General features: G+C 35.7%; 1 protein-coding gene across 1 annotated transcript in view; it reads left to right on the top strand.

The window, feature by feature from the left end:
• The window catches only part of GNAI1 (G protein subunit alpha i1), an 84,397-nt gene extending 61,785 nt beyond the window's left edge, over positions 1-22,612 (top strand). Inside the window, exons 5-8 of the mRNA XM_021063494.1 lie at positions 2,928-3,056; positions 13,431-13,560; positions 14,265-14,418; positions 20,512-22,612. Of these exons, the coding sequence (XP_020919153.1) occupies positions 2,928-3,056; positions 13,431-13,560; positions 14,265-14,418; positions 20,512-20,702 (604 nt within the window). The 3' untranslated portion in view covers positions 20,703-22,612. The remainder of the gene's footprint in view (positions 1-2,927; positions 3,057-13,430; positions 13,561-14,264; positions 14,419-20,511) is intronic.

Here is a 24,781-nt window from a genome sequence, read left to right as displayed (position 1 = left end):
TACAGATATCTAAGTCCAGTTCCTCAGAGGAAGTATCTGCCTTGATTTTCCAAGTGGTGAATCCAAAAAGTCTGTAAAGCAGTTTGTGAGGAAACCTAATTAGGGAGCTTTCTGCTTGGCGATCTGTGTAGAGTAAAAACAAGGATTCATTTCCATTCTTTGGCACACATACTAAGAAATATCAAGGTGGTATGAGTAGAAACATATGCCATGAACTCGATTTGCTTTCCAAAATTATTGTTTTCTTGACAGAGCTGTTGGCTCTTAGGGAAACAAGTGGGGATTAGATAGAAGAAGACAGGCATTAGAAGATCTAGGTCAATACAGATACCTTGCTTCAGCATGTGGTTCCTGAGGACTTAACTATCATATAACATGTCATGTCATGTGTTGCACATCAGAGTACTCAGTGTTAGATAAGTGATTTAGTGTGAGTGAATAAGTAATACAAGTTAGTGTGTAACCCAGCACAATTTTTATGCTATATATCTTAATATGTATTTTAATGTTTTATAGGTATATAAGCCATATATATTGTTGCATATATAGTTTATATATATATGTAACATCTTCCTATTGCTAGGTAGCATGTCTCTCCACCTAGTATCCTAACTTCTGCAAGGAAATTTTCCTTGATTCAGTGAATAAGCCTTTGCCTCCTTGTTTTATGTACTCATGATACAGTGTATTTTCTTTCATAGCACTCACAGATTTGCATTCATTTTGAGGTAATTGGATTTATACTTGAGACTCTGATTATTTTCTGTCTCTGCCACTACATTGTAAATTCAGTAAGGTCTATTTTGGCCCCAGTTTTCTTTCTTATGCTGACACATAGGCATCATGCAATATGCCCTTATTTAATAATGAATAAATTAATAAACCAGACTCTACAGAGGCTATAAGAAAAAATTAGAAAAACGTTTCCTAGCACAAGAACACGACTCTTAGTCCGTGATGCTTGCTTTGTCATCACCAGAACCTGCAGAAAGGTCTAAGCGGAAATCATTTATGGTGAAGAGACTGCTCTGAGCTGAACCCGGAAAGGGGAACTATTTCAGTAATTAAGGGATGCTTCTCAGGAATGAGGGATTGAAGTTTTATTTCCTCCTATCTACACCCCCCCCCCAGTATATTGGCCAAGACCTTTTGTCCTGTGCACAGTGCTTGGACGTACACTGAAAAAAGTGTGTACCTTTGGCTCACCATTATTTTATTACTAGCAGTTCTGACCTTATGGCAATAATAGAACCATCTTTCAAGAATAAAGAAAAGTGATAAAAAAATCTTTTTCTCTATAGTAGTTACAGGGTATCTTGATTTCTGAATCCTTGAGATAAGAGATGCTGCCAAGTTGCCCATTGAGACCATCTAACCACAAATTTACACTTCAAATTTGTCATCTTTTAAAACAAGAGTTTTTTACAATGCCTGTTTTTCTTTTTTGTCTTGCTGAAATATAAATGTGCATTATTTTTTGAGACTAATAGAACTATAGCCATTTTAAGCTAAGAAATATATCTTAAACTAGAGCAGCTCAGTATTTCAAAGGGACAGTTAGTAAAATCTTGCCATTGCCTGTTAAGTCACATTTTCTTACAATAAGGTGAACATAATATATATAGAACTAAAAACACAGACAAAGTACTAGGGGATTATCACCAATGTGATAATATAAGATTACTTTTAATTCAGTAAATGTCATACAGATAACTCAAGCTATCTCTAGGTATTCTAGTATCAATATCATACACATTCCTCACTGACTAAAACATTTTGATGGTTAATTCAGTGGGTAGCTTTCCAACTCCCATCTCCACAAATCAGATATTTATTGAGCTTCTTTTGTTTGTAAGACCCTATTTGTTTGAAGACCCCATCCCAAATGGCTATGGAACAGTTTGCAGTAGATGGTGCTTCACTGTAATAAACCTAGATGTATCTTCTAAAGTGTCTTGGACTGTTCCACCCCGGTATTAGAAATTACTGCAGTGATGCTCCCCACACTGACCTTAGGCTTAATTACTTGCATAGCCTACTAATGGCCTCACTTTCTGAGAAACAAGACATGACTATTCCTGCCTCCATACTGTTTTACTGCTTTTCCTGATGTGAATGACATTCCCTTTTATCCCTTGTACTGTTTATACCCCTCACTATCCATGAGTCCTTCTTTAACCACTCAGATTCACATTAATCTCTCAGTATCTGGACTAAGACATTTACTGACTCTACTACATAATTTGACACAAAATAAAATAATTGCATGGTAGGACACCACTACATTTTTATATCACATCGTATTTGGCATCATTAGCAGAGTGTTGAGTGAGTGACTGTGAAAAGAGTAAGGAGTAAAATATGAACTTTCAGAGTGCCACTTAAATGTAGACTACAGGAACATGTGCAGTGTTTTCTTGTATGTAACTTAAGGCTGGTCGAAAAGGAACAATATCACATCTTTGGCCAGAGGTTTCCTCACTGCTTTCTCAAAAACGAAGGCTTTCTAAATCCTCAACAAGAATAATTTGGAACATAAACAGCGCTACAGCAAAAAAGTGTAATGAAGAATTTTAAGGGGCAAAGTTATGGTATGCAGTTAGTTTGGGTGTTTATAAAATTATTGCTGTGTTTCTTTTTCAGCAATGAGAATTGCTAATTAGTATCCTTAAAAATCAAAGTACATGACATTTTTAAAAGGTTTAAAGAGCTTTGTGGCTGAAGAACTATTAACATTTTCATTTCAGTGGGAGTTGTATAAGATATAAACTTAAATAGGTCAGATTATGTCATTACACAGAGGTGTAAAACTTCCAGTAATTTGGATTAGTGCATGTGTTATAGTATTTTACTCTTTGATTTAGGTGATCTTAGATGGTCTTTACTGACAGTATTAACTGTTGGCATATTGCTGGTTGTTTTTTCAGCTATCTGAATGACTTGGATAGAATTGCACAACCAAATTATATCCCAACTCAACAAGATGTTCTCAGAACTCGAGTGAAAACTACAGGAATTGTTGAAACCCATTTTACTTTCAAAGATCTTCATTTTAAGTGAGTAGCTTTGAAGCATATAATTTCTAAATTTTCATATAAAACACATTGTCTAAGAAAAAAAGGAATAAGAATAAAGGTTTAAAAATTTTAGAGTTGGAAATTACAAAAAAAAAATTACTCAGACAATTGGACAAAAGAATTTGGGGGTGAAAGGGGTCAAGAAACATTCTTAGGAGGAATATTTATATTCTTACATAAGAAAAGGTAGCCATGCAAGTTCCTCCTGGCTATATTTTTCATCAATTTAAATAAAAATTGTTTTTGCCTTTTATTTTTAAATAGAAACTCCTGCTCTAATATTGTATATTTTAGGAACATGTTGCCATCTATTTTTAGGTAAAAAGAATGTTTTACTTGATAGACTATATGTTTAATTGTGGAAGTATTTTTTTTTAATTGTATCTTTTTTTTTTTTTGTCTTTTTTGCTATTTCTTTGGGCTGCTCCCGCGGCATATGGAGGTTCCTAGGCTAGGGGTCAAATCGGAGCTGCAGCCCCTGGCCTATGCCAGAGCCACAGCAACACTGGATCTGAGCCGTATCTGCAACCTACACCACAGCTCACAGCAATGCCGGATCTTTAACCCACTGAGCAAGGGCAGGGACCGAACCCACGACCTCATGGTTCCTAGTCGGATTCGTTAACCACTGCGCCACGATGGGAACGCCTTAAAATTGTATCTTTTTTATAAAAAGTTATACATTTAATTGAGAATGCCCTATAACTTACTGAGGTATGAACAGAGGAACAGTGAATTGTAGCCCTTAGAAATGGGAGGGATCCTGTAGTTCCTATTGTCTTGTCTGCTCATTTTATAATGAACCAGGCTCTGGGAAGTTCAGTTAAACATTATATTCAGAACTAGGTTTTTCTTTTTCCAGGAAGTAACCATTTTCACAATATGTGAAAAACTGCTAAATTTTGCTTCAGTTAACTCTAATGCTCTGAAACAATACAATAATAAAGCAGAATTTCTGAAACCGTCTTAAAAAAACGTTGTTAGGAGTTCCCGTTGTGGTACAGCGGAAACGAATCCAACTGGGAACCGTTAGTTTGCAGGTTTGAACCTTGGCCTCACTAAGTGGGTTAAGGATCCGGCATTGCCATGAGCTGCGGTGTAGGTCACATATGTGGCCCAGATCTGGCATTGTTGTGGCTGTGGTATATAGGCCAGCAGCTGTAGCTCCGATTAGACCCCCTAGCCTGGGTACCTCCATATGCTGCTGGTGCAGCCCCCAAAAGACAAAAAAAGAACAACAAAAAAATGTTCTTAGTCAAAGATTAAAAAACAAATATTCATCAGCTCACCTCAAGAAGAAGCTCAGTTTCACAATTTATGGGAAGCACTGTTAAATGTATGCAACTATATGTCCAGTTCTCTACATGAGTATTTTAAATATAGAACATCTGTTGCTATATTTAACACTAAGTTATCCCATATTCAGTGGTTCATGTAATTGGGTTTTCCAGAAAACTAAAATTTAATTTCAGTTTTCTGTGGCAGCTTCCCTCCAAAAAAACAAATACTGCCTTGCTTTCTTAAACAGAGATACAGATCATAATTAGTTTATCTGACCATGAAACTTTGGGCTTTAATATGTTATATACTGTTTTACATTTGCTTGTACTTTTTTCTGTTTTCACTTTTTTTTCCCATTGTAGCCGATTTACAGTGTTCTTCAATTTTCTACTGTACAGCAATGTGACACATACATACATACATATATACTTCTTTTTTCTCACATTATCATGCTCCATCATAAGTGACTGGGTATAGTTCCCAGTGCTATACAGCAGGATCTCACTGGTTATCCATTCCAAAGCTAATAGTTTGCATCTTTTAACCCCACATTCCCAGTCCATCCCACTCTCTCCCCCTCCTGCTTGGCAACCACAAATCTGTTCTCCATGTCCATGATTTTCTTTTCTGTGGAAAGGTTCATTTGTGCCGTATATTAGATTCCACATATAAGTGATATCATGTGGTATTTGTCTTTCTCTTTTTGACTTATTTCACTCAGCATGAGAGTCTCTGGTTCCATCCATGTTGCTGCAAATAACATTATTTTGTTCTTTTATGGCTGAATAGTATTCCACTGTGTATATATACCATATCTTATTAATCCAATCATCTGTCAATGGACATTTAGGTTGTTTCCATGCTTTGGCTGTTGCAAATAGTGCTGCAGTGTACATACTGGTGCATGTATCTTTTCAAGGAAAGATTTGTCCGGGTATATGCCCAAGAGTGGGATTGCTGGGTCATATGGTAATTCTATGTATAGTTTTCTAAGGTACCTCCAAACTGTTTTCTGTAGGGGTTGTACCAATTTAAATTCCCATCAACAGTTCCCTTTTCTTTCCACCCTCTCCAGCATTTGTTATTTGTGGACTTATTAACGATGGCCATTCTGACAGGAGTGAAGTGGTACCTCATAGGAGTTTTGATTTGCATTTTTCTAATAATCAGTGATGTTGAGCATTTTTTCATGTGCTTGTTCCCATCTGTATATCTTCTTTGGAGAAATGCCTATATAGGTCTTTTGCCCACTTTTAAATTGGGTTGTTGGCTTTTTTGCTGTTGAGTTATACAAATTGTTTGTATATTTTAGAGATTAAGCCCTCGTCAGTTGCATCATTTGAAACTGTTTTCTCCCATTCCATAAGTTGTCTTTATTTATTTATTTTTTTAATGTTTTCCTTTGCTGTGCAGAAGCTTGTCAGTTTGATTAGGTCCTATTGGTTTATTTTTGCTTTATTTCTGTAGCCTTGGGAGACTGACCTAAGAAAACATTTGTGCTGTTGCTGTCAGAGAATGTTTTGCCTATGTTCTCTTCCAGGAGTTTGATGGTGTCTTGTCTTAAATTTAAGTCTTTAAGCCATTTTGTGTATTTTTGTGCATGGTGTCAGGGTGTGTTCAGTTTCATTGATTTATATGTGGCTGTCCAGTTTTTCCAGCACCCCTTGCTGAAAAGACTGTCTTTTTCCCGTTTTATATTCTTGCCTCCTTTGTCAAAGATTAATTGACCATAAGTGTCTGGGTTTACTTCTGGGTTCTCTATTTTGTTCCATTGGTCTGTTTGGCTGTTTGGGTACCAGTACCACACTGTCTTGATTATTGTGGCTCTGTAACATTGCCTGAAGTCTGGGAGAGTTATGCCTCCTGCTCAGTTTTTGTTCCTCAGGATTGCTTTGGCAATTCTGGGTCATTTGCAGTTCCCTATAAATTTTTTTTTTTTTTTTTTGGTCTTTTTTGCCATTTCTTGAGCCGCTCCCGTAGCATATGGAGGTTCCCAGGCCTAGGGGTTGAATCAGAGCTACTTTAGTCGCCGGCCTACACCAGAGCCACAGCAATGTGGGATCCAAGCCCCATCTTCAACCTACACCACAGCTCATGGCAACCCCAGATCCTTAACCCACTGAGCAAGTCCAGGGATCGAACCTGCAACTTCATGGTTCCTGGTCGGATTTGGTAACCACTGAGCCATGACGGGAATTCCCCCCTATCAATTTTTGGATTGTTTGTTGTAGTTCTGTGAAAAATGTCACGGGTAATTTGATAGGGATTGCATTAAATCTGTAGATTACTTTGGGTAGTATGGCCATTTTTACAGTATTAATTTTTCCAACCCAGGAGCATGAATATCTTTCCATTTCTTTGAAACCTTTTTAAGTTCCTTGATTAGTGTTTATAGTTCTCAGCATGTAAGTCTTCCACCTCCTTGGTCAAGCTTAGTCCCAGGTATTTGATTTTTTTTTTTTTTTTGGTTACAATTTTCAAAGGTATTGTATTTTTGTATTCCTTTTCTAATATTTCATTGTTAGTATACAGAAATGCGACTGATTTCTGAATGTTAATCTTATATCCTACTACTTTGCTGAATTTGTTGATTAGTTCAAGTAGTGTTTGGGCTGAGTCAGAGTTTTCTATATATAGTATCATGTCATCTGCATACAGTGTCAGTTTTACCTCTTCTCTTCCAGTTTGGGTGCCTTTTATTTCTTTTGTTTGTCTGATTACTGTGGCTAGTACTTCCAATATTATGTTAAAAGTGGTGAGAGTGGGCATCTGTGTCTTGTTCCAGATTTTAGGGGGAAGGCTTTCAGCTTTTCTCCATTGAGTATTATATTTGCTATGTGTTTGTCATAGATGGCTTTAATTATGTTAAGGTATGTTCCCTCTATACCCACTTTGGTAAGAGTTTTTATCATGAATTGATGTTGGACTTTGTCAGATGCTTTTTCTGCATCTATTGAGATGATGATGTGGTTTTAGACTTCTTTTGTTAATGTGGTTTATGACATTGATTGATTTGCAAATGTTTAACCATCCTTGTGAACCTGGGATGAATCCCACTTGGTCGTGATGTATGATCTTTTTTTATGTTGTTGGATTCGGTTGGCTAAAATATTGTTGAGAATTTTTACATCTATATTCACCAAAGATATTGGCCTATAGTTTTCTTTTTTGGTGGTATCTTTGTCTGGTTTTGATATTAGGGTGGCGGTTGCATCACAGAATGTCTTGAAACTAGAAATCAACCACATGAAAAGAAATGAGAAAAAACTAACTGCGTGGACACGAAACAACATGCTACTAAAAAAAGAATGGTTCAATGAGGAAATCAAGAAGGAAATTAAAAAGACCTCAAGGCAAATGATGATGAAGCAACTCTATGGGATGCCACAAAAGCTGTGCTTAGTGGGAATTCATACCAGTACAGGCCCTCCTCAAAAAAGAAAAATTTCAAATCGACAATTTAACCCACCACCTAAATCAATTAGAAAAAAAAGAACAAAAGCTAAAATCAGCAGAAGGAAGGATATCATAAAGATCAGAGAGGAAATCAATAAAAGAGAGATACAAAATAACAATAGAAAAAATCAATAAAACCAAGAGCTGGTTCTTTGAAAAGGTAAACAGAATTGACAAACCTCTGGTCAGACTCACTAAGAAGAGGAGAGGGAAAAAAAAACCAAATAAACAAAATAAGAAATGAAAAAGGAGAAATCACAGCAAATACTGCAGAAATACAAAAAACCATAAGAGAATACTATGAACAATTATATGCCAACAAATTTGACAACTTAAAAGAAATGTTTCTTCTTTTAGAAGAAATGGACAACTTTCAAGAGACTCACAGCCTGCAAAAACTTAATCAAGAAGGAATAGATTAATTGAACAGACCTATCACTAGAAATGAAATTGAATATGTCATTAAAACAGTCCCTACAAATAAAAGTCCAGGACCAGATGGCTTCACAGGCAAATTCTATGAAACCTACAAAGAGGAACTTATACCTACCCATCCTCCTTAAACTTTTCCAAAAGGTTGAAGAAGAAGGAACACTCCCAAAGCCATTCTGTGACACCACTATCACCCTAATGTTTTCACTCTTTTTTTTTTAAGCTGCTGGAGTCTTTTTTTGTGCTGGCATTATTTTATTGAAATCATTTGCCTTCTATTAGTTTGCTTACAACTTCTAGAATATTAAATAACCAAACCCAGGAATATTAAAATATTATTAGTTTATATAATCTGATTTACCTTAAGAACTATTGCTGTGTTTAATAATTGTGAATTTATTTTAATTATATAAGGAAGTTCACTGTTACAATTAGGCTTTAAGAGTTTTGGGTTGTTTTGGTTTTTGGTTCTTTTTTTTTTTTTGTCTTTTTTAGGTCTGTGTCTGCGGCATATGGAGGTTCCCAGGCTAGGGGTCGAATCTGAGCTATGGATGCTGGCCACAGCCACACCCGATCCGAGCCGTGTCTGCGATCTACACACAGCAATGCTGGATCCTTAACCCACTGAGTGAGGCTAGGGATTGAACCTGTGTCCTCATGGACGCTGGTCAGATTTGTTTCTGCTGAGCTTTGATGGGAACTCGAAAGGTTTGTTTTTAAACCTAGTGCACCTTAAATTCTGACGTTTTGCTTTTTATTTGCCTTAACTTTAAGACTGTATTCTATTGCAAACTTAAATTCTTATGTTCAGATGATGACTTTATTTTAGCCATGTAGTCCAAGGATAAAATGCATGAGGTTGGGGTTAACAAGTAAGGATTCTAGACCTGGGCCCCTGTTATGTAAGGATAAACTTGTTGAAGATTCTTAACAGACTATTACAATCTTGCTCATTGTCAAGAGGTTTAAACATAAAATGAGTTACTGTCTATAAAGGAAATAGAGAGGTGAGAGTTCCGTAAATGATGGCAAAGAGAAAGGTAAATGTTACATCAGTTATTTGGTACTTAGACACTCTTGGTAAAATTCATTTTTGTTCTTGGTTAGGTGCACCCTAAACATTCATTTCTAGATGATACTTTTCACTTCCAGCTGTTACTCAAAGATATAATTTCCGTAAAAGTTGTGTGTCATCATGATCCTTCCAGGAAGTCCGCTTATCTCACTCTGTCTAGTCTTCTTGGGTGAATTTCACAGGATGTTTTTAGTTACTGTTTGCACTTGCTGACTTAAAGATAAACATAGGTCTGTCAGGAATTTCAAATAAACTTTGTCTTATTTTGGATTCGAATTCTGTTAAATTACTATCATTGCTAACATATGGTTCCAACTTTGCTTTTTATATGTTAAATGAGCCTGAGAAGAATGAGGACAAAAATGTACTTAGAAGAGTTCTACTGAGAACTCTTTGGAGTGTGTGTTTATCATTTTGTATGTTTTGTTGTATCTATTCACTGATTTTAAGTGCTGGTGACTCTCACCTCCGTGACTAGGCATTTGTGGAAAGTATCTCTGCAGATAATTTTGCTTTAAAAAATCAACGGTTTTATTTTACTGTAATATTTTTGCTGAAAATAGCTATTAAAGCATCCCTTCTATTAGAAAATCATCATCATAAGTTTCTGTTCCTTTTCTATAGTAATATAAATGTGCAGTTAATTTTGGGGTGCAGTGTCATATTTACAGGGTTGACATTCATATATGATCAACCAGCATTGGACCAGTGTTGGTCACAGAGGTATTAAATGATAGTCTGAATGTTAGTCAGCACATCTCAGGATCTCCAATATCCTATTCCACCTTCCCTCCCTGAGAATACTCAGTTTCACTCCCTATTAGATGCTAGTCAAAAGTCTCATCTTTTTACGTGGAGAATATACTATAATCTTGTTTTCTTTTGCATTAAAAAAATAGAAGTTCAGAATTTGAAGATAATTTTAGTGTATGTGTGAAACTGCATAATGCTGTGTGCTTTGCCTGATCCTTTGTCATATCGGTTCTTAGTCATTTTTGCTTCTTGACTTATGAGTTAGGCTGGTGATTCGCAAAGTGTGGTCTCCAGCAGCATCCAGTTACCCACCTGGTGATGCTGAGGCACACTAAAGTTTGAGAAGCACTGGCTTAAAGGCTCTTTGTTTATGACCAATATATGAATGACCATCATTCATTTCCAAATTAAATAAAGAGATTTCTTTATTTAATTTGGAAATTAAATAAAGGCAAATTACTTGATTATCAAGTTAAATCTTTGTTATATTTTACATTCCCACAACATAACTCCAAGATCTAGATCTTTTAATGTAGTAAAGGTAGTCTATTATTGTTTAAAAGTGTTTTTAAAATATTCTGTAGACATAGTTCATTCTTTGATTCAGCAAATATTTACAGAGTGCTTTTGTTGGTCCAGTGGAGGGGATACAACATGGCCAAAACCGACCATGTCTTTGTTTTTGCATTGTTTTAGGGATAGGGAAGGAGAGGAAAGGAAATATTTAATATTTGGGGGTGATAATTGCCATAAGGAGAACTAAAACAACGTAGGGAATATACTAGTTTCCTAAAGCTACTGTTAACAAATTACCACCAACTAGGTGGCATTAAACATCAGAAATTTATTCTTTGATAGTACTGGAAGCTAGAAGTTTAAAATCAGTATATTAGCAGGGCTTGCATTGCTTTTGAAGAGTCAAGGAGGAGTCCTCCGTTGTCTCCTCTTAGCTTCTGGTGGTTGTAGGAAGGGCTTGATGTTCCTTGGCTCATGGCCCTTTCACCCCAGTCCTTGGCCATCCCTATGTGTATCTTTTCCTCTTTACTTGATAGTTCACTCCTCAGTTTTTCCCTCTGTCCTCTTGCATTTTATTTTAGCAGCAAGGAAAGCCAAAGCTGGACCATGTACTCTTTGCTTGGAAATGTTCTCAGCTAAATCTGAACATCCAGTATCATCTCCTGCAAGGTCTACCTTACACCCAACCCTAGAACACAGTGAAACCAAGTTTTTGCCACTTTAAAACAAGGATTACCTTTTCTCCAGTGTCCAGTAATATTTTTATCATTTCCTTCTGAGACCTCATCAAAAATAACATTCATATTTCTTTCAACATTGTGTTCATGATGATAGAGATATACATATATACGTAGTCATTCTCTAAGACAGAAGCTTTTCTGCTGTCCTCTTCACTTCCATCTAAGTCTCTTCAAAGTCACCTTTGATATTTATGTTCCTAACCAACCATCGTTTCAAGGCAGTCTGGGCTTTTTCTGTCAAATAACTCATAATTCTTCCAGCATTTCCCTATTACCCATTTCCAGAGCCACTTGCACAGTTTGGGATATTTCTTTTACAACATGACCCTACACTAGGTACTAGAATTTATATTAGTTGGAGTTCTCCCTAGAAAGAGAACCACTAGATTATGTTTATTTCAAGGACCTGGCTCAGGTGACTCTCGGGACTGGCAGATCTGAAGTTTGAGGGCAGTACAGCAGGTGCAGACAGAAACTGATGTTGCACTGTTGAGGCACAATTTCTTTTTCTTCTGGGAAACTGCAGTTTTTGCTTTTAAGGCCTTTTGGCTTATTGGATAAGGTCTGCCCGCATTATCCAGGATACTTTTTTACCAAGAATCAACTGATTATAGATGTTACCATAACTGTAAAGTGCCTTCACCACAGTATCCAGGTTAGTGTTTGATTGGTTAGGCTATCATAAGCAGCTATTTAATTTAAATTGGCACATAAAACCAACTTTCACAGAGGGAAAATGTGTGATGGAGTGCATTTGATTGTTATTTTATATCGAGTATCCAGGAAACATGTGACCATTGATCAGAGAAGTTCTCTAGAATATATTATCTTTTTGGTAAAATTATTTGCAAATTGTGTTCCTTGGCAGTTTTGTTAACAAATGGGTAATCATTTTAATTTCTTTTATTTTGTTTTTGTTTGATTGTTATTACCAAAGCTGTCCTTTTTATGTCTTACCCATTTTAATTTAGTATGTTGTAGAATCATTTTGTTACATGGCATACTTAAACTTAATGAACAATTTACTAGCTAAACGAATAGAAAGAAGATGCTTTAATTGATGATAAAAGTAACAATACTAGTTAATTTTGTACTGGGTACAAATTTGATGTAATCAGATTTGGTTTATAGGCCAATACTATTCTATAGGGAAAATTCTTTTTGCCTGAGAATTAAATAGGGACTGTTTTAATTAGTGCACTATCTAGATAAATGGAACCTTTTAAAAATGCACCATTTTGTATAGTGTTTCCATTATGTAAGTGGTTATTTCTAGGTTGCATAATGTAATCTATGTGAATTTCAACTTTTGCCTAACTTAATAAACTCTTAGAAGAAAAACAGGAAAGAAATCATTGCCTTTACGGTGTTTAATCATGTTACTATCCTATGTAGTAACCTACAGTGGTCTACCATTGTATACCATGTAAAAATTGAGTTTTTTCACTCCTAATTTTCAGCCTATTCAGTAGGCCACCCATTTTATCTCATTTTATCCCCCCCCCTTTTTTTTTCTATACCATGGTTTTTTTACTTTTTAATTTAAGTGGTCTGTTTGTCTCTGTCTAAATATGACTTGCTTACTCAGCTTTTCTTACCTGGAATGGTTTATCCTTTATGTAAAAGTCCTACTGGTTGCTTCTGAGAGAAAACAACATCTTGTAGTGGGAAGAAGGGACCATGTTCTCTGCCTCTCAAGTTTCCTGATTTGGGCAAATGGAATATACTCTATTCTGAAATCTCTAGCTGCTTCTCAGGGTTTACACATATGCAAGCCCTTTCATTTGTATTTATTTAATCTTCTGTTCTAAAGTATTCTCATGTTAAGAATGTGTTGCTTTTTTAGAGTATTTTGGGCTTTTTGTTTTGTTGTGAGATACTTCCCCTTCAACCAAAAATTTTAAAAACCAGCAGGCTTTTTTTTTCTTTGTGAAAATCAATTTGTGACATTATTTTCCTCCCATAAAGTCCTTCTCTCCTTCCTTCCTTCTATCTCACATTTCCCTAGGCAATTTGGAGCTTTTTTTGTTGATTTTCTAGAACTCGCAGAGCTGCTGAACATGCAGTGTGATGTCAAACTCACGATTTTTCCTCTTCCAGAATGTTTGATGTGGGAGGACAGAGATCTGAGCGGAAGAAATGGATTCACTGCTTTGAAGGAGTGACGGCCATCATCTTCTGTGTGGCGCTGAGTGACTATGACCTGGTTCTGGCCGAAGATGAAGAAATGGCAAGTAGAGATTGAGATCACTTGTAGACGTTGAGTATGGTGGCATATGAAGAGATGGAGATGGTGCCAAGAATTTTTCTGAGAAAACATTCCTGAGGAATTCTTGCTAATGCCTGAACTATTTGAAAGTTTAGGCTCTCTCTCTAACATTTCTGTTTAGTCTATTTCCCTTTTAGTATGCGAAGAAGCACAGATGGATCCTGAAAAAAAGGAAAGTAGTTACTCTCACCTCAACCCTATATGCTTAACTAGGCATTTCTGGTACCTACATACATACTGGAAGAAAAAGTTAGTTCCATTAGAGTCCAAGGCATATTTTTCTTATTACTTCTGTAATCCTTGGTCTCTATCTTTGCTACTACCATCATGTAATTTTCAGGTGTGTTTCAATGTACCATTAATCTGGGGGAAATATTTTTACATAGAAAATTTAAACTCTTGCCATTTTAAATTTAGTACAGACTGGGGTGGGGGAAGCTCATCAATTTCTTATTTTTGAAGTAAGGCATATGCTATTATTGTGCAGTAGGTGTGCACATGTTCACTGCTGTCATTCTGGCACTATAAAATATATCCATGCCCTTTGTGCAACCAAATATTTTCCAGCTGACTAAGCTCTTTTTCATTACCACTCCTTTTTTTAAGTAAGATATCTCAAAATCCTTGCTGTTACGATACATTGGCTGTATTCTTTTCTGTTATAGAACCGAATGCATGAAAGCATGAAGTTGTTCGACAGCATATGTAACAACAAATGGTTTACAGACACATCCATTATACTTTTTCTAAACAAGAAGGATCTCTTTGAAGAAAAAATCAAAAAAAGCCCTCTCACTATATGCTATCCAGAATATGCAGGTATTTTACTTCTTATTGTTAACTTGTCATCCCATATATTTCTAAGTGAAAGTTCCTCTAAGGCAAGATTTCGGTTGTTGATTTGAATCTCTTGGCTTATTAATTCTTGCTTTTAAGATAAATGATTTATCAAACTGCATTCAAGCACAAGTAATTCTTGATGAGATGATTGAAAATAACATACTCTTTTTATGGAAAAGCTGTTAGGTAATTTCCTATGGTGACTCCCAGTCTTCGTAAACTTAAGGTATTGATTTATCCATCCAGGTGACAGATCTTTTGTCAGGTGTTGTCTGATGCACAATAAATTAGTCAGTCAGCAGAGACACATCTTATCTCAAAGACGGATGTACTTCTAAACAAGCAAGTATACAATAGCAGTGCAGCACATGACTATAAAGGAACATGAACAGTCATTGTAAGGTGGAAAATGAGAAAGGACTCCATGGGTTAGCTAACTACTCAGAGGAGTCAGGAAAGATTTCAAAGAAAATATAGACTTTGGAAAGGAGACTATTGCTTTAATTTTATGACTGTGGAAAAATGGTCTGTGGTGAGAAAAGACCCGAGAGGCATTCCTGGTTTTTCCATAATTAGCTCTTTGATCTTGAACAAGGAAGTTAATTTCCCTACGTCTCAGTACTCCATCTGTGAAATCAGACAATGGGCTCAAACACTGGTTTACTTTAGTTCCTTGGAACACTTCTCTGGCTGCTATTGAAAGTGGGTGCAGGGAACAGAGATTTATTCTCCCTCCAACACAGGCAACTTCTCCCTTGTTAAGGCAGAGTAACTTAGCTTTCACCTCTTTTACATACTGGGTTTTGAGTAAGGTTTTATTTAATTTTAATGAAGAAAGCACTCTGCCCTAAGGGGGGAAAAAAAAAATTGACAATCATTTGATCTCTAAATCTAAGCATTCTCAAAAGTCTGGTTAATTTAGCGAATTGGTGCAAGTTACTGACCCTCACTCCATCCTAAATGTTCCCCAAAAACGTTTCAAGAATTTATTTCATTATGGAAACTTTTAGTTTATTTTGTACTGAGTAAACTTTGCAGTGAGTATTTGCTGCCTTCTCCTAGGCACTGTTCAAACAGTGCTCTTCTGTCCCCCCTTACATAGGTAAGAGCACTGGGCTTGATGAAGCAACGTGGTCCAAATCCAGACCTACATCTGTCACACTCCTGCATCCAGAATATTAACAACCAGAATACATTTAATTATATTCTCACTGGAGCCAAAGGGGGAGGGTTCTTTGATAAATCAGACATATAATCACATTACTCATTACGAGAGCCCTTTTTGTGTACTGCAAAGGAGTTATACTTCAATTCAAAATAATCTCACAGAGATGCGTATTTTAAAAGTACTGTTTTCTTTTTGAAAGTCATAGGATCATAGTCACCTTATTCACAAATATTTTTAGTGTTTTATTAGGAATAAAATTATTTATAGTTCTGATTCCAAGAGTGCAGTTACCCATGATCAAGGTGACTCCGTTTTGCCTTTGCTTTAATCTGTCTTTGATTTCATTTTTGTCATTTTCTACTGTAAAGGAGACATTTTGTGTGACTATTACCAGAAGACCCAAATGAACCCACACATATTACATACCTACAGGGATTTTAGAGCAACCAAGAATATACTCATTTATTACCTTTCTTTCTTTTTTTTTTTTTTTTGCCAGGTATACAGTGTGTTCAAGTTTTTTTTTTTTCTTATGTTGCCAAGTTAATAAGAATCACTGATCTCAGAATCTTTGAGCAAAGAGACTATTACATAATTCTTTCACACTCTCAGTGTTGACTGTAATTTAAAATCTTCATTGCATGCCCCAAATATTAATGCAAGCACCTCTTGCTACAACCTCAACTCAATTCCTGTTGGTACTGTTTTCTTTAGAAGAACCCAGTATAGCCTCCCAGCTACTCACTTGGTTTCTCTCCTACCTCTCTGCTCCTACCTTCTCCTGCTTTTTTTTTTTTTTTTTCTATACGTTGGGATTTCACCAGATTCCACCTGCAGTATTATAATCTTTCAGCACTCTGTTCTTTCATGATCATCTTTATTCTCACCATATGAAGGTCTGTTCAACTTTTCTCTGCCGAGACTCCAGCTTCCATTTCCAAATGCTTGTTGAACATCTGTATATATTTTAACATCTGAAACTCAAACTAACTCACTTTTCCCTTCAAATCTCCCTTATCTCCCTTTGAAATATATCACAACACCTCCCATATTCTCTAGTCTTGAACCAGGTTATCATCTATGCTTAGCCTTTATTCAAAACAGTTCTATCATGTTAGAAGATATCTGTCGTATTCCACCACCACCCCTCTCCCTAGTCATTCTTTTCCAAAACTTAAAAAAAGGTATATTCTTGAGGAACGTACTTACTAGTTCATTCATGTATCTCGCAGCTCTGGGGATTCAGTAATATAACTGGTCACCCAGAATATACACAGCAAATCGAGCCATGCATCCAGTGCCAGCTCTTTTCCCAAGACATATTTTTAAGTTAGAGGTTGCATTAGCTTCTGTGAGTCAACAAGACACTGTTTATTGCTTTAGAATTTCAGACCACCAACCTTATTATGATTTAATAAGCTAAACTAAAATTTGATTTGTAAAGAATATGGTTGTCTGCTAGCAAGTTAAGAGAGATAAAATCTAAACTTATTTTGACAACCTAGAAAAAAATGGAAAAATTCCAAGAGACATAACCTACGAAGCTAGAATCATGAAGCAATAGAAAATCTTCTATTTTCTATTACTAGTAAGAAGATTGAATCGGTAATCAAAAGCCTCCCAACAAACAAAAGTTTCATAACCAGATGGCTTTACTGATGAATTCTACTTAACAGAAGAATTATTACCAGTCCTCAAACTCTTTCAAAACATGGAAATGGCGAGAACACTTCCAAACTTATTTTACCAGGCCAGCATCACCCTGTTACCAAAACCAGGCAAGGATGCCCAAAGAGAAGAAAAGTATAGGCCAATATCCTTGATAAACATAAATACAAGAATCTTGAACAAAATATTAACAAACTGAATTCTGCAATATATTGAAAGGATCATACAACTCAACCAAGTGAGAGTTATTCCCAGGGTGCAAGGACAGTTCAGTATCTGCATATCAGTTAATGTGATACACCTGAACAAAATGAAGGATAAAAATCATATGATCATCCCAATAGATGCAAAAAAAAAGCATTGACAGATTTGATAGCTTTGTATTATAAAAAACCAACAGAATGGATACAGAGGGAATGTGCCTCAATATAATAAAAACCATAGATGACAAGCCTACAGCTAACATCACACTCAGGATTGAAAAGCTGAAAGCTTTTCCTCTGAAATAGGGAATAAGACAAGGTTGCCTGCTCTCACCGCTTTCATTCCATATAGTATTACAAGTTCTACCACAGCAGTTAGGCAAGAAAAAGAAAGAAAAGGCACCCAGATCAGAAATAAAGAAGTAAATCTATCTCTATTTGCAGGAGACAGGATATTATATATAGAAAATCTTAACGACTCCACCAAAAAACTATTAAAACTTAATCAATTTAGAAAAATTGCAGGATACAAAATCTCTTGTGTTTCTGCATAGTGATAGAGTAGTAATCAGCTACAAGAAAGAAAGTAAGGAAACTGTCCAACTTACAGTTGCTTTAAAAGAGCAGTATTTCTAGGAATAAATTTAACCAAGGATGAAACATAGATGAAAGAAATTGAAGAAGACACAAATAAATGAGAAGATATTCCATGCCCATAGATTGGAAGAATATTGTTAAAATAGTCCCTACTACCTACAGTTGTCTGACAAAGTCAATGCATTCGGCATCCAGTGGCCTTTTTCACAGAGAATAAAAAAATCTTAAAACTTTTATGTATCACCAAAAGACTCCAAAAGTTAAAGCAATCTTGAGAAAGAATAACAAAGCTGGAGGTACCTTGCTCCCTGATTTCCAACTATATTACATGACTGTAGTAATCAAAACCATGTGGCATTAGCATAAAAAACAGACATATAAATCTGAGGAAGAGAATAGAGAACTAAACCCAAGCATACATGATCTAGTAATTTATGGCAGGATTCAAGACTCTACAGTGGGGAAAGAACAGTCTCTTCAATAAATGGCGTTAAGAAAACTGGATAGCCACATACAAAAGAATGAAACTAGACTGTTTCTTCCACCATACAGGAAGTATATGTATGTACTTTGGAAGTGTAACCCAAATGGATTAAAGACTTGAATGTAAGACCTGAGACTGTAAAACCCCTAGAAGAAAACACAGGTAGTAAGTTCCTTGACATTGGTCTTGACTGTGATTTTTTTTTAGATCTGACACCAAAAGCAAAGACGACAAAAGCAAAAATAGACAAGTGGGACTACATCATTAAACCAAAAGCTTTTGCACAGCAAAGGAAGCCATCAACAAAATAAAAATGCAGTCTAGGGAATGGGAGAAAATATTTGCAAAACATTTATCTGATTCGGGTTTAATATCCAAAATACAATGGCATCCCTTTGAATCTTTGAATGATTGGTTCCAGCACCTGCCATAGGTACCAGAATCTGTGGATGCTCAAGTCCCTTAGTACAGTTGGTCCTTTGTATTTGCTTGTTCAGATCTACAGACACAGAGGGCCAACTGTACAAAGAACCCATGCAACTCAGTAACAAAACCTCACAATCTGACTTGTAAAATGGACAGAGGACCTAAGTAGACATTTTTCCAAAGATATACAGGTGGCCAACATGTCCATAAAAAGATGCTCAACATCACTAATCATTAGCAAAATGCAAATCAGAATCTTAGTGAGCAGTCACCTCACACCTGTTAGAAGGCTGTTATTGCAGTGAAAAAAATGAAAGTTGATGAAGATTTAGAGAAATTGAAACCCTTATACACTGTTGCTGCGAATGAAAATTGGTGCAGCCACTATGGAAAACAATAAGGAGATTCCTCCAAAAAACTAAAAAATAGAACTACCATACGATCCAGCAGTCTCATTCTGGGTATTTATTTGAAGACAAGAAAAATACTTTCCAGAAAATGAATGCACCTCTCTGTTCATTGCATCATTCCTTACAGTAGCCAAGACATGAAAACAATTGGTGAAGCAAAGGGGCAGGGAGTGAGCACTTTAGGAATATAGGTGGCAGTTAATTATGGGGCCACCCTCCTGACAGGGAGTGAGCCTCAGCTATAGAACAGAGGGCCTCAGAATGGTCATACAAAGCAGACTGGGTAACATAGGACCTTGAAAACCAGGCACATAACTGTGTTATGACTGCAAAAGAATTAACAGGTTTTTTTTCAATGAAGTATATATATATATATATATATATGTACATCTATAAATTATATACTCACTGAGGACAAGTAGGAAACACTAAGTTTAGAAAAGTTAAAATGGTAATATATCCCCCACTCAGGTCTTTTTGCCATTTCTTTGGCTGCTCCTGCAGCATATGGAGGTTCCCAGGCTAGGGGTCTAATTGGAGCTGCAGCCGCTGGCCTACACCAGAGCCACAGCAATGCTGGATCCGAGCCATGTCTGCGACCTACACCACAGCTCACGGCAACGCCGGATCCTTAACCCACTGAGCCAGGCCAGGGATCGAACCCACAACCTCATGCTTTCTAGTGGGATTCATTAACCACTGCGCCATGATGGGAACTCCAGGCTAGCATTTCTTGATCAGCCACTAAGGCTAAAAGTGAGATAGCATGCCACCACCAGGAAACTGAGTGGTTCAGTGTTGGGACATAGAGTAAAAAGGATAAGAAAAAAAAAAGAGGATCCAACAGTTCAAGATTAAGGCAGGAGCAAAGGTCATGGGGGACGTGGAATACCCTGTTTTTGGTTTTGGGGCTTTTTTTAAGGCTAACTTATTAAAGGGTGATTAACATTGGGTACATTTCACTTAAATCATTTATCCTGTTCTTGATAAGATGATTAATTGAATCCACATATTTGATACATATGAAACTGATTCTAGTATTTTAAGGTGTGTGTTACTTAGCTGTATATTCATCTTAAATTTTTACCTTATGTTTCTTTCCTTTTCCCATCTCAGGCTCAAACACATATGAAGAGGCAGCTGCATATATTCAATGTCAGTTTGAAGACCTCAATAAAAGAAAAGACACCAAGGAAATATATACCCACTTCACATGTGCCACGGATACCAAGAATGTGCAGTTTGTCTTTGATGCTGTAACAGATGTCATCATAAAAAATAATCTTAAAGATTGTGGTCTCTTCTGAGTTTTGCAGTTAATGGTAAAATGCATTTTCAAACCAAATGAGTACTTATATATGGATCTCTCTAGACTAGAGTCTTGCACCAACACAGAATATATGACAGATGCATCTGGGACCTGACCAAAGTTGTTGTGTTTTTGTTTTTATTTGTTTTTAACTGAAAGTAATGTAAGGACCTTTTTTAAATGTGAGAGGTGGTCCTGCAGTGTGAAACGAAGGGCAGTGTTAAAGCTGGGCTCTAGTATATGGATGACTTCTACGTAAGTGTAAATATGAAAATGTATGTATACATGTATTTATGACTTTAATTTTCCACATTACTTTTAGGTAGTAAGAGCGGCAACTTAGAATTTTAGCGTGATGGCTTTGGAAATAACAAATATTAAAGTACTTTGTACTCAGTGACAGACTATTATCATGTTTGCCAGTTTTAAACAGCTTTTTATTTATGTTCATGTCCTGTAAATTTTTAAGTACAGTAATTAAATAGTAGGACACATTGAAGCCTTTGTCTTGATTATATGTATACCAATGATCATAAAAATGTTATTTGTACAAACACTGCACAAACTATTTTAATAACATGATTTGTTCTTTAAATTTAATGTGTTTTATTGAAATGTTCTTGAAGAGGATGACTATACCTGCCTTTGGATCAGTTAAACATTGTATGCATTTCAGTTTTTCTTTGAAGAGTGCATGCTAATAGATTTGGTTTGAAAACTGTAAAATTTCAGGTTTTTGAAGATAGTACACTATCTTAGACTTAAAAACAATTTTTATTCAGTTGGTTTGTTTTCACTTTGAATTTTAATATTTGGATGTATTCATGCATTGCCTTAAAGGTAATGCTAGATTAATTTTTATACACTTTAAATAACTACAGTTTTATTTATAACTAAGTTTAGGTGGATGTGAGAGCATTTTTGTGGGTAAAAAATAAGTTAGCATAATGAATTTTGAGACATTCATTTGTGTATTTCCTTTGGGAAATCCCTCGTACCTACCATACATGATAGCTCCTTGCTTGGAAGATAACAAGAAAGATCTTTGAATATTCTGCTGCTGATACAATGCAAGCTTTAAACTCACATTTGTAACTAATTTGAAATTTAATTATCATGCTATATTAAAATTACTTTTTTCCATTAGATTATTCAAATTTCTTCCACTCGCTTGAGTTTATCATTTCTTTTTAAATTGCGCTGTTATTTCTGAGAATGAAATGGGCAATTACACTTAGAAAATGAGTAATAGCATTTAATTTAAGTCAGTGGTTGTATGCTCAAATAAGTGTTACACATCAGCTAGATACTGAACTTTATAGTCATTTTTGTTTTATTCATTCATGGTGTATCTCTGTGACCTCATTATAGCAAAATGAATAGCATTCCATACCCTACTTCTCTTTTCTTTTTGAAACTCATCTTGAAAAGGTTAGTCTTTCAGTAACCTTTGTGGGTAAGTAGTTTCTAAATTTAGTTGTGTGCTATCGTTTTGTTGAAGTCTGTCTGTTGTGTGTGCATGTGTCTGTGTGTGTTTATGTGTGTGTGTAACCAGAAACTACATTCACACCTGTTTCATTTTGGGGATTTGTTTTTCTCCTTTGTAATATAAAGAAATTCAAAGTTACCAAAATCCTTTAAGTGTATTAGTTTAGATTCTTTATGTGCCTTTCATGAAAGATATGTTTTCATTAATTTTATGGATGGAAGACCTGTTATATTCATATTATGAAGCTATGTATGAAATTCAACTCTCCTATTAGTAAATTTGAATCATGAGAAGTAGTGGTTTAAAAAGCCACAAAGAAGCACACATTGGTGACATCATTGATGAATTCCTGAAATTTATTCTGTGTAATTGTGTTACTAATAAAACTTAATAAATTTGAATTTTTAAAATTTTACAAACCTATTGGCTAAATACATGTTTTGCATTAGCATTTAAATATCAGTCTATAGTATATTCATTTCTTCTTTATTTGTGCTATCATTTTGCAGTTTCACCTACTTCAGAAGCTTGAGTTTTTTCTGCCCCAAGTTTTCTCATGAGGTGTGCTGCCACATTGGGAATCTGTCTGCTTGATATCCCCTTCTGAGAATTGATTGCCTGTTTCAACTCAGTATACCCCAACCAAATTCATCATCATTTTCCCTGTAAACTAGTCCTCACCCTCTGATTTTGTTATTCTACCATCATTCATTGAATCTCTCAGTGGAGAGTTTTTCAGTCAAAAACAAAAAACCTTTTCTGCTTCATCTAATTCATTCATGTTCAGTCTTTTACTGGAAAAAAAAATCCTGTCATGCATATATGTTCTTGCTAATTGCCAACAGTAACTGATTTAGAGCGAGAAAGGCTCAGAGAGGTTAATAAGCACTATCACGGTATCAAACCTATGATTCCTTACTTCAGAACTCTGAAGAATGCTACCTTATTTCCAGAAAATGTATGTCTTTTAATTATCCTCATTCACCTCTGAGTTTATATGAATCATAATATTTAGATTAAAAACACGTAAGATAGAACAAAGCTGGAAGCCTCATGCTGCATTATTTCAAACTATATTAGGAAACTATAGTAAATTATTGTGGTATTAACATCAAAATAGACACACAGATCTGAGAAACAGAACATAGAGCCCAAAGATAAACTAGGCATATCTGGTCAATTAATTTATGACAAAGGAGCCGAGAATACGCAATGAGGAAGGGACAGTCTCTTTAATAAATGGTATTGGGAAAACTGGACAACCACATGCAAAAGAATGAAACTGGACCACTAGCATATACCACACAAAAATCCAGCCAAGATGGATTAATGGCTTGAATATAAAGCCTGAAACCATAAAACTCTGAGAAGAAAACATAGGCAGTAAGCTCCTAGACATTGATCTTGGTGATAATTTTTTAGATTTGATACCAAAATCAAAGGCAACAAAAGCAAAAACTAAGTGGGAGTACATCAAACTCAAAAGCTGCTTCTGCACAGCAAAGGAATCCATCAATGAAAAGGCAGCCTGTGGAATAGGACTTTAAAAAAATGGCAAATCATATATCTTATAAGGAGATAGTTAATATCCCAAAATACACAATTCAGTAGCAATAAAGCCCCCACAATCTGATTTTAAAAGAGCCTGGTAACATGACATTTTTCCAAAAGAGACATATACAGGTGGACAGTAGGTCCATAATAAGTTGCTTAACATCACTAAATCTTAGAGAAATACCAAAACCACAATGAGCTACCCACCACCTCACACCTATTTAAATGGCTATTACCAAAAAGATAAGAATGTATTGGTAAGGATGTGGTGAACAGGAACCCTTGTGCCTTGTTGGTGGGGAATGTAAATTGGGAGTCACTATAGAAAATAGGACCAAGTTTCCTACTAAATACAGAGCTATGATATGATTCAGCAATTCTACTTTGGGATATTTATCCAAAGAATGTGAAAACTGACTCAAAAAGACATGAATCCTCATGTTCATGGCAGCATTATTTAAAATACCCAAGATATGGAAACAACCTGAGTGTCCGTGGGTTGGAAATGGACAAACAAAATGTGATATACACAGAGGAATTATCCATAAAACAAATGAAATCTTGCCACTTTCAAGAACATGGATGGACCTTAAGGAGCACATTATGCTAAGTAAGTCAGTCAGAGAAAGACAAATACGTGATATCATATGTGTGGAATCTGAAAAAATAGTTCAGCTGATGGACACAAAAAACATTGGTGGTTGCCAGAGGTGGTGTGTGAAGGTGGGCAAAATGGGTAAAGAGAGTCGAAAGATGCAAACTTGTAGCTATAAAATAAGTCATGAGGATATAATAGCATGGTGACTATAGTTAGTAACACTCTATGGCATGTTTGGAGTAAATTTTAAAAGTTCTTGTCATAATAAAAAAAATGCAACTATGTATGATAAATGTTACCTAGATTTATTGTGGTGACCATTTTACCATACATACAAATATACAATTATTATGTTGTACTAATGAACTAATATATGTTATATGTCAAACATAGCTCAATAAAAATACATAAACATTTTAAAAATACATTGATACTC

The sequence above is a fragment of the Sus scrofa genome, chromosome 9 (genome assembly GCF_000003025.6).
Source record: "Sus scrofa isolate TJ Tabasco breed Duroc chromosome 9, Sscrofa11.1, whole genome shotgun sequence".
Classification (NCBI taxonomy): Eukaryota; Metazoa; Chordata; class Mammalia; order Artiodactyla; family Suidae; genus Sus; species Sus scrofa.
Note: the sequence above shows the minus strand (reverse complement) of the source record. Positions and strands in the feature narration are given on the sequence as shown.